Source organism: Benincasa hispida, chromosome 9 (genome assembly GCF_027475165.1).
Source record: "Benincasa hispida cultivar pf3 chromosome 9, pf3_genome.v1.1, whole genome shotgun sequence".
Taxonomy (NCBI): domain Eukaryota; kingdom Viridiplantae; phylum Streptophyta; class Magnoliopsida; order Cucurbitales; family Cucurbitaceae; genus Benincasa; species Benincasa hispida.
In genome coordinates, this window is record NC_143486.1 from 74,548,122 (window position 1) to 74,559,197 (window position 11,076).

Sequence of the window (11,076 nt, forward strand, 5' to 3'; positions counted from 1 at the left end):
GACCCGCTCTCTACATGTTTGTTATATTGCGGAGGGGCTTTCTGCTATTCTCCCAAGGGAAGAATCCTTAAATAATTTTAAAGGTTTTAAGCTTAATAAATATTGCCTTTCGATATCCCATCTTTTTTTCGATGATGATAGTTTGTTGTTTTGCAGGGCTACTGACAGTGATTGTCTTACAATTTGCAAAAGTCTAAAAGTGTTTGAAGAGGTTTTGGGGCAAACTATCAACCTTGATAAATCCAATTTCATGGCAAGCAAGAATATGGATCGGGATGGTGTTGGCCACATTAGCAGCATCCTTGGTGTGAGACACACGGAGGATCTGGGTGTCTACATAGGTATGCCTTCTCAAAACGTTAGAAACAAGGATAAAATATTCTAAAAAGTCAAGGACAGGGTTTGAAAGTATTGTAAGGTTGGAAGAAAAAAAAAAACTCTTTTCGTTGGGGGGCAAGGAATTTTTTATCAAAGCAATTGCCTAAGTCATCCCTTCTACACTATGAGTTGCTTTCGTTTACCAAAGAACATTTGCAATGAGATCAAAAGAGCATGTGTCAACTTCTGGTAGGGTTCGACTAAAGACAGAAAAAAGAGCGCATTGGTTGAATTGGCCAAAGCTCTGTAAAAGAAAGTATAAAGGTGGCATGGGTTTCCGAGATCTAATCTTACTCAATCAAGCTATGTTGGCTAAATTAAGATGGTATATTGTTAGGAACCCAAACATCCAGCTATCTAAAGTTCTGCAGGGGAGATACTTTCATGATTATGATTTTCTTAATTCCACGCTTGGTAGTAACCCTTCTTTCATCTAGCAAAGAATTATTTGGGGTAAGGAGTTATTTAAGAAAGGGTACATGTGGAAAGTTGGCAATGGCAAACGAATTTTGTCATCGATCGGGACCCTTGGTTGAATAGGGTTGGTTGCATCATCCCTTGTCTGACCAATGACAGTCTCAAAGGTAAGTATGTGAGTTGTCTGATGGATGAAAGGGGCTTCTAGAAGGAGGATCTAGTTAGAGCAAATTTGGATTATCTGGACTCTAAGCTTGTTCTTAGCCTCCATCCCAAGTCCCTTTTTTTTTCCTTTTTTTTTTGCAAGATGAGATAATTTGGAATGTGAACTCTAAAAGAGTTTTTTCGGTTAAAAGCGCCTACAACTTGGCGATCAGTCTTAGGGATGGCGTTGGTGCTTCCTCCCCAAGCTCGATCACCTCTACTTCTCGCTGGAAGCATTTTGAAAGATTAATGTAATTCCCAAAGCTAAATTATATGTCTGGAAGATTATCCATGAGGCCCTTCCCTCAAAAGTTCATGTTATTCACTACTGAGTGGATACTAATCCTTTCTATATGTTTTGCAGGAATTATATGGAGTCGATGTCTCATGCTTTTTGGACCTACAAGCTTATCAAGTGCTTCTGAGTGGTTGTCTTTCCTCTTTCGAAGCCAATTTTTGAGCAAAAACATTAAATGGTGGCATGCTTCAGACGTCTGGGATGGGATGTTAGATGTTTTATCCAATGATGAGATCCGCGATGCTATTTTGATCCTTTGGTCTATTTAGAATTATAGGAACAGCTTGCACCATTCGGGAGACTATGCTTCTCCAAAGGTTTTAACGAGGTTTTTTTATAGGGTCCATGTTTCTTGTGGAATGTCCCTTCCTGTTTTGCAAGAGGAGAGTTGTGCAAGTCATAGTTTTTGGGATCCTCCCCCTCCTAATGCTTGAAAATTGAAAGTTGATGCTTCCTTGAGTGATTCTCTCAACAGAGGAGGGCTGGGTTGGGTGGTTCGTGACTCCCTTGGGTCTTCTCTTGGTACTAGACTCAAGCGTATTTTTGCAAATCAACTGATTACGTTTCTCGAGGCTCAAGCTATCATAGAAGATCTTGAGTTTTGCGCCTCTCAATTGACACTTCATGATGCTACATTCTTGGTTGATTCAGATGCTTTGGATGTAGTGAAGATTTTGATTCGCGATTCGATTGACTTGTCTGAGATCAGTTTTGTTATTGATGATATCTTTCTTTTGGCTCAGAGCTTTTATCATGTTTCTTTTTCTTTTTGTACTCGTGTTGGGAACTTTGTTGCTTATAGGCTTTCCCGGTATGCTGCCAATTTAAAGGGTGTCGATGAGTTGTTTGGGTCATCTTTTGTGGAAGACGGTGGGCTATATTGGTTTGATAATTTTTCGGGATGGCTTTCCTCTACGTTGATTAAGGATAGTCCGTCTCCCGAACTTGGTTCATGCTGTTGAGTTTCTTTATATATTGTCTCTTCTTAAAAAGGGGGGAAAAAGAAAAAACAAATTTTCATTTTATATTGGATAATTGCTCAAAAGACCCATTTTAAAGGTTGAAAATGGCAAATGACTCAGATACCCATTTGCTGATGTCATGACCACATGAAGTTACATTATTGTCATTCTTTTTTCTTTTTCCTCTTCTTCTCCGATGCGAGAAATCTTACTCTGCACGTCGTTTTCGTCTTTTCTAGCTTCTTCTCCTTTGTACATCGTCTTTTTCTTCTCCAACATGTTGAGTCCATGCAAACAGCTCCAATGGAACCAATTTTGGTGAGCAAGAGACGATAGAGAGAAGTGATTATATGAGTGATGCAACGAAGAGAGAGCGAGACGGGCTAGAGCTAGAGACAGTGATTTGTGAGTGAAAAAAGAAGAAAGAGTGAGACGAGCTAGAGCGAGAGATATGGTGATTTGTGAGTGAAAAAAGAAAAGAGCGAGACTACTTTTCCACATGCATGCGAGTATATTATGGTAATTTCACTCAAATTTGATGTCAACAAAGGGTCATTCGGCATTTTTTTAAAAAACTGGGTCATTTCACACTTTTCACCTAATTTTTGGGTCATTCATCCGACAGACCCTTTTATATTGACCATGGAATAAATTTGCATTTTAACATTTTTAATGTAGCCAAAAATATACAAGTTTACAACTACAACTCCTCCCGATTTCTCAACTCTCTCTCTCTCACCCTCTCCCCACGCCGCCGGCAGTGTTCTGGCAAGACCTCCTCACTCTCTTGCACCACCCCAACGACGCCGTATCAGTGCCGGCGACGTGCCTCTTCGACTCTCCTTCTATCACCGTCGCACCTATTAGGTAATCTCTCTCGTTCTCACCATCGAGTCCATCTTTCTCTCTCTCTTTGGTTCCATTTCCGAAAAAAGAATAAAAAAACGAAGGGATCGAACCAACGATCGATTCTACTCGCTAGGAAGAGAAGAAGCAGGACAAGCAAACTCCTGAATTTGTCGCTTAAAAAAAAAAATCCTTTTTTGAGTTCAACGCGTGGGGGATTCGAATATCTTTACAATTTAGCTATGAATTTGTCATTTTTGAAGCGCTACACATATGAGATTTACGATAGATATGATCAAAGATGTAGGATTAGCGAGCTTATGGATGGATTTGTATAGCTACATTGCATGGTCTGATTGTTCAGAAAAATTTCCAGTTCTTGCTAGCCTATTTTATTTTTCTTTGATGATATCGCCGTTTAGGAGTTTTTCATGAATCTTGCCATCTTCTCCTCTCGTTTCATGAATCTTGCTATTGTTTGTGTTTCAAAAGCAATAATCTCCAAGAGTAATATTCCTACCAGACTCTTTACAACCTCCAAAGAAGTTCAGAAAAAATCCAAATCCAGTTACATTTCTCACGAAACAGCCGTAAGGTTAATCAAACATGAAAGAGATCCTCAACATGCCCTTGAATTATTCAACATGGTATCTGAGCAAAAGGGATTTAATCACAACAATGCCACTTATGCAAGCATTCTTCAAAAGCTTGCTAAGTCCAAGAAATTCCAAGCTATTGATGGAGTTCTGCATCAAATGACATATGACACCTGCAAATTACACGAGGGTATATTCCTTGATCTCATGAAGCATTTTTCAAAGTCTTCTATGCATGAAAGAGTGCTCGATATGTTTTATGCCATCCAATCGATCGTTCGTCAGAAGCCTTCTCTTAAAGCGATCAGCACGTGTCTCAATCTTCTAGTTGAATCCGATCGGGTCGATCTAGCTAAGAAGTTGCTTGTGAATGCCAGGAGTAGGCTAAACTTAAGACCAAACACTTGCATTTTCAACATCTTAGTTAAGCACCATTGTAGAAATAGAGATCTTCAAGCTGCATTTGAGGTTGTGAAGGAAATGAAAAGTGCTAGAGTCTCTTATCCTGATCTGATCACTTACTCAACTCTGATAGGTGGCCTTTGTGAAAGTGGAAAACTTAGAGAAGCCATTGAACTTTTTGAGGAAATGGTTTCAAAGGATAAGATCTTGCCTGATGCCTTAACTTACAATATTCTGATCAATGGTTTTTGTCAAGGAGGGAAAGTTGACCGTGCAAGGAGAATAGTTGAGTTCATGAAAAGCAATGGATGCAGCCCTAATGTATTCAATTACTCAGTCTTAATGAATGGCTTCTGTAAAGAGGGAAGATTGCAAGAGGCAAAAGAGGTTTTTGATGAAATGAAAAGCCTCGGGATGAAGCCAGATACAATCAGCTACACTACTTTATTGAACTGCCTATGTAGAACCGGAAGAGTCGATGAGGCGACAGAGTTACTCCAGCAGATGAAGGGCAGAGATTGCAGGGCCGATACTGTAACATTGAATGTGATGCTTGGAGGGCTATGCCGAGAAGGTAGGTTTGAAGAGGCTCTTGATATGGTGCAGAAGCTTCCTTTTGAGGGTTTCTATTTAAACAAAGGCAGTTACAGGATTGTGTTGAATTTCCTGTCTCAAAAAGGAGAATTGAAAAGGGCTACTGAGTTGTTGGGTCTGATGTTAAATAGGGGGTTTGTACCTCACTATGCAACTTCAAATAATTTGCTGGTTCTTCTTTGTAACAATGGAATGGTAAATGATGCAGTAGAATCTTTGTTTGGATTGTTAGAGATGGGCTTCAAACCTGAGCCTCGATCCTGGTTTACTTTGGTTGATTTGATCTGCAGGGAGAGAAAAATGTTGCCTGTATTTGAATTGCTTAATGAGTTGATCACTGAAGAGTAATTAATTGTGAGTTAAGCATTTACCATACTTTAAAGCCTCAATGTCTCTGTGTTCTTATCATACATATGCTATATTAATGAGTTTTAGACCTCCTTTACCCAAAGGAAAACGTAATAAATCAATAGTAATTTGGAAAGTGTGCCTTATTTGATTACGTTCGTTGTTGTTTACCTGTGTTCCGTAATTGTAATAAAATGTGGGTTCACTTTCAAGTTTGTAATGGAAGAACACAATCTAATTGAGGCGTGGAAAATGATCGATCCGATTGTGTTGCAAAATTACGTGAGACCTATTAGTCGATATTGTTACCGTTACCATTATGGTTATTGTTATTATACTTTTATGGCATGAGAATTACAAATATGCTACATTTATTATTACTGTTGTCGTCTTGATCTCAAATTGGTGAGATGTGATAGATTACAATAAGATGTGACAGATTCATAATTTTAAGTAAACGTGATAAAAAAAACCAATTAATTACATTTGCTATTGTCGCATATTGTGATTGATCTATCAATAAAATATCTTAAAGATTACAACAATTTTCATTACAGATTGGTAAACATGGTCTTAATACTTGTTGGGTATAGTTTTCTCTCACTAATTCGTATGATTAGTAATATAACTTAAGGTGAATATTTAATATTGGTATATAAATTTGAAGTTTTTCTCTATTGTTCAAATCCTTGTACTTCTTAAATTTTTATGGTATATTTAGGGCTTTGAACTTATTTGAGAAAAAAATATTTTTTTAAAAAATTTATTTAAACTATCATGATAAAAGTTATTTAAAATACAATTCAAAAATTATTTTAAGTGGTTGTTAAAGATTCCAATTTTTTCAAAATGACTTATTTTTAAAATTACACTTGAAAATGTATTCCAAACACACTCTTAATTTGTATTTTTAAAATGATGAAGATCATTTCCATAAATTTATGGATAGTAAATCAAGAGTGAATTATTATTTTACAAAAATGGATACACTTAGATTAATATCGATTATGTTTATAGAAAATGTTTAATTTATTTAATTTGTAAAATAAATGATCCATAATATAAGGGTTGAGTAAAATTGATGTTTTTAGTCGTAAGGCTAACAAACTCTTGACTAAACTATGTTCTTTATTGTCATATCAAATGTCAATGACTTGACTCGACTTTACGTTTGTATCAAGAATAAAAATAATAATACTACCATTGAAAAGTCAAACTCACTCCAAGCAATTTGTCAACCACTAAAGTAAAAGATGCATTCAATCAAAACTTCTTTTTAATTCTTTTTAGTTCAACACGAGATTAGGAATTCGAACCTCTTACCTTTTGATGAAAGAGCATACGTCTAAATCAATTAAACTATATTTAAGTTGACAATTAAATTATTCGTCTCCTCACGGTTACACTACATTTGAACTAACAAAATAAAAGTTCTAACTTTCGACGCTAAGATTTCACGACACAAGTTCCTTCGTCAAAACTATTCGGTTCTTCACGTCCACGTCTATTCGTTTTCTATTGGAGAGAAAAATAAAAGACCAGAAACAATCAGAAAGGCCTGTATTCTCTTCTGTCACTCCCTCTAATCTAAGGGTCAGTGTTATATGTACATAGTAAGAAAAGATGGGGAAGCAGGAAAGTGCCTCACAATAAAAGGCCTCCATCCCTTGATTACATGTATTACAACAATATGCATTATATTGTTACAAGTCACATAAGCCCAACTGCCCTTTCATTTTTGACCGATCAATTCAACTATGGGAGATGGCCAAAAAAATATCCAAAACGTACCAAGAAAGGCCTTTTTGCAGTTGTGGGAACTTCAATTTCACCAAATTGAATACTTCATACCGAGGCCATTACATGTCAAAATAAGGCTTTTGTATCGCTTGAGGTAATCCTGCACAAATAGATTTCAATTTGTAGCAGTAAATAGTTGGCTCGTTTGGATTGACTAGAGAAAAAATATTTTTCCCAAAAAGTTATGTTTATAGCTATTTTGAGTAGTGACCAAACACTTCAATTTTTTTCAAAATGATTTATTTTCAAAATTAAACAAACTCTTACACCGGAAACATTACAATATTCCATAGAGAGGGATGATGGAAATTTCTTACCACTATGTTATCGTCATTTACATACAGCATCCCTTTCTCATCGTATTCCTGCCTTCTGGAAGGATCACTTAAAACTGTCGATATTGAATTAGAATTTTAAATTTTAAGTGCTACCAAACAGTATCTATAATCATATCAACTTAACAATAGATTCATAGGACCACCCGTCATTAGATAGAGGCTGATGGCATGTTTAGGAGTGATTCTAAAATCATTAAAATCACTTTTATCATTTTTCAAAATTACTCGAATATGCTTTTAATCATTTAAAATAAATTTTAATAGTATAAAAATTATGTTTAAAAGTGTAAAATTAAACGTTGAATTGAATTTTGAGTGAAAAAAGACATGTTTTGGAGTGATTTGAACATGACAAAAGTAAGTTTAACCATTTCTAAATCACTCTCGAACATGCACTAACCAGCTAGAGATATAAATGAATACTCAAACTCGACCAGATAGAAAATAAGATAAAGTAAACTGCTGATTCTGAGCAGGGAAGATTCGCCAGGAGTTCAAGATACAAAAGTTCATAACAGTAGGATTTGGAAATTCCTCATCATAGGTGACAAACAATCCAACAAGGCAAAAGATGGATGCCATTGAATTTAAATGCAAATAGTACCATAAACATTTTGTAAACGTGCTACAGCCTAGACCCGTAGTCATGATAATTTACCGAACTTTTTATCCCGGTGTACGTCACACGGTCCAAAATTGACAAGAAAAAATTAGGATGTCTAAATAAATAAAATAAGACAAAAACAAAAAGTATTTAGAAGTTCTTCTTACGATAGCTACTTACTCAACTTCTTTTGCTAATGAACAAGAAATATGTCTCTGTAAGAAGAGCAACTCACTAAACTCAAATTTTTCATTAACAGCCTCTAGCCAATTCCCAGCCTCCTTTCTTCACTTCAGTCACATAACATAAGACTATAATATAAAATAAAAGTCCGAGTGCGTGTTTAACTTCAAACGTTAAATGAATGAATTACCCCAAAGATCCTATGAATACACAATCTACCAGCATATTCAAAAGCAAAGATTGAGATTTGAAAACTTTCCCTGTAATTTCTAGAAAGCTAAGACTGAAGCTTCATTATAAAAATGAGAATTAAAAATAAAATTCTGCCTCTCAAGACTCAATCCACCCCACCCCAAGGAGAAAATGGGAAAAGACGCTATGAAACTAATAGTTGTAGAAACATACACGAAAGACAGAGGTTTTCTTTACCAGCAGCTACTGCCTGTTTTAAAATTATAAATAAATACGTAAATAAAGATATTTAACCATCTTCTGTGGCTTTAATATTCCTTGATGTCATGTCTTTAATTGATATCAAATGAATAAATAATAGATTAGATATCCATTGAATATAGAAGGTTAAATTAAGAGTTTAGTCCATGAACTATGAGATTACAAACCTACTTCATCAGCTTTCAAAATTATTAAAATTTCAGGAATCCACTACACAATAATTTAAAAGTTTAGGACCCCATTGGAATTTTTTTAAGTTAATTTGAATTTGTCAATGACTCGTTCAAATCCTATTAAACACCAAATTAGAAGTTTAGTGACTTATTAGACACAAAATTAATATTCTCAAAGTAGTTCAGATAGCTCTGCAGCTGGTGAATGCACCAAGCAAACTTGAAGTTCGAGCTCAATGCTGCAGAACTAACCAATTAATGCTATAATAATTGTGAATGTCACTTCCATTTCTAAAGGGCTTATCTTCAATAACGGGGGGCGGAGAAGGGTTATGGCGCGCAACTGACCTTGATAAGCCTCGTTGATTTCCTGAAATCTGGAAGTAGCACCGTCTTTATCTTTCTGCTTGTCAGGATGCCATTTCTACACACAATCCAACCAAAAATCAAAAGCTAGTAGATAGAAAGAAGAAGAAGAAGAAGAAAAGCTGCGGATAAACAATTAGAGAAAGAGAACGAACCAAAGCCAATCGTATGTAATTGGATCGGATGTCATCGTCTGTAGCATCGTAATCTACCTCCAAGATTTTGTAGTAATCCTAGAAATAGAAAGAGGCGGAGGTAAGAAGAAGAAGATTGGGAGAAATAGGCATTAGAAGAAGAGAGAAGAAGTAATTGAAAAAACCTTGGGTTTAACAATGGCGGAAAAGAAATCAAAATTGATGTGGGAATATTGATGATCGGAGTCGGGTTGTCGATCGGAGTCGGTAACACAGTCTTGCCAGGCGCCCGACATGTTGCTGGAGTGTTTGGCATCCGGGAAAATGGAGAGAATTGCGGTTCCTCGAGATGATTGATGATGTTATTCATTGCGAAGTGGGTTTGGGGAAGCCGGTGGTCCTGCTCTGTCTATTTTTGCTTTATTGGGCCTGGGCTTTTTTTCTTTTCTTTTGTCTTTTTTACATCAGGCCTAAAAGAAACCATTTAGGAACGTTTCGCACGCAAGTTTAGGATTTCCGTAAATGTTAAGATTAGAGGTTAGGCTCTCAAGTTTATGTAGTTTGATTTTGAGAAAATTGTGTTTCCAGTGCAGGTTAGGAAGAAATATTTTCTTATATTTAATCAGTAGTTGAATTTTATATTAGTTTAAAATTATCATCTTAATTATATTATTATAAATAATAATCTAACAAAATCAGAAGCATATTTGTTTTTTTAATTTTGAAATAGATATTTGACTAAAATTATAATTTTATTTAATTTATTATTTTAATAATTTGATATTTCGATTTTACTAGGTTTTGAAATAAAACGTTATATAGACTTTTGTCACTTTAACTAATTTAAATTAGAGTTTCCCACGCATAGCTTAAAATATACTTGAATACACAATTGCAGGCGGCTATTATTTTACACAAAAAAACTAGTCCAATTTACTTTTTAGCCCTATTTACTATTCATTTTTTATTAAAAATGTGTCTGTATAATAACATCAACAATAATAATAATAATACGAAAATAAGCATATAAGAGATGTTTCTTGAAGTGATCGATTTACAGCTAGGAGAAAAAAAAAAAAAAAAAAAAAAAAAAAAAAAAAAAAAAAGTTCTCCTAAAATAAGGAAACATATAAGCAAAGAAGGGAAGTGAGAGAATTTAAACAGATAATCTAATAAATAATAATAGTTAAAAAGAACAAATTTCAAATGAAAACAAAACTAGAAGAAAGAGAAAGTGTATTTTAAAAAATATATATTGTTGTAATTAAATTAAGGGGACTGACTTAGAAAAAAACTATTTTTCAAAAATTCATTTTTATCTAAACACTAGTGATTAAAAGAAACTTCTTCAAATAAAGGTACACATATGTTTGACAACTATTTCTTAAAAGTATTTTTATATACAAGTTGAAATAAATACCCTTTTTAAACACGCATACTCCTTAGTATATTCTTTTTTTTCTTTTTCTTTTTCTTTTTTTATAAACAAATGACCCTTTCAGGGACACCATTATGATTAATGACTTACCGTATACAAACGTGTAAAATTAAAGTTGGCAAAAATTCTCATTGAGTCGGGTCCTGTGGATACTCACCCTCCCCACTCACTTTAGGATAAGTAGGAGATTGTTGGGGATGATGCCCTAAACTCTCGTGTCTTGTAGTTTGTAAACATAGTTTTGAACAAACGATTGTGATGTATAATATATAATATTTCCTTCACTTATTTGTCTATAAACATTTGATGTTTTATTTGCTTTACCATGAACCAATAAACTAAAATCTCTGGTTGTCGTTTGTAACTTAAGCATGTATGTGGAGACATACAAGTGGATCATGTCTTAAGTGATAACCAAAATGGTCTGTAGTATATGAATATATGAGGAAAACCTTATCCTAGTAACGCTACGGATGCAACCCACTTTGTAGAATAGTTACAAGTGTTGTAACTTGCTACAGATGGTCTGATCCTGATCATTC

General features: G+C 34.8%; 2 protein-coding genes across 2 annotated transcripts; one reads left to right on the forward strand and one right to left on the reverse strand.

Annotated features, from left to right (window-relative positions):
* Positions 1-2,941: 2,941 nt before the first annotated feature.
* On the forward strand, positions 2,942-5,072 carry LOC120087301 (Pentatricopeptide repeat (PPR) superfamily protein). Its single transcript, XM_039044255.2, has one exon. It carries the CDS (start codon positions 3,537-3,539, stop codon positions 5,043-5,045), a length of 1,509 nt encoding a protein of 502 aa, XP_038900183.1. The 5' UTR covers positions 2,942-3,536; the 3' UTR covers positions 5,046-5,072.
* A 1,506-nt stretch (positions 5,073-6,578) lies between these two features.
* Positions 6,579-9,472, reverse strand: LOC120084945 (uncharacterized). The gene is made up of 5 exons (XM_039040757.2): positions 9,282-9,472; positions 9,118-9,195; positions 8,945-9,020; positions 7,163-7,236; positions 6,579-6,945 (listed from the first exon to the last, which is right to left on the reverse strand). Exons 1-5 carry the CDS (start codon positions 9,390-9,392, stop codon positions 6,874-6,876), a joined length of 411 nt encoding a protein of 136 aa, XP_038896685.1. The 5' UTR covers positions 9,393-9,472; the 3' UTR covers positions 6,579-6,873.
* Positions 9,473-11,076: the final 1,604 nt, after the last annotated feature.

Coding starts and splice junctions, on each gene's coding strand:
- LOC120084945 (XM_039040757.2), bottom strand. CDS start 9,392: ATGTCGGGCGCCTGGCAAGACTGTGTTACCGACTCCGATCGACAACCC. Junction 9,196..9,281: donor CCGCCATTGTTAAACCCAAG/GTTTTTTCAATT, acceptor TTCTATTTCTAG/GATTACTACAAAATCTTGGA. Junction 6,946..7,162: donor TAAATGACGATAACATAGTG/GTAAGAAATTTC, acceptor CTATTTGTGCAG/GATTACCTCAAGCGATACAA.
- LOC120087301 (XM_039044255.2), top strand. CDS start 3,537: ATGAATCTTGCCATCTTCTCCTCTCGTTTCATGAATCTTGCTATTGTT.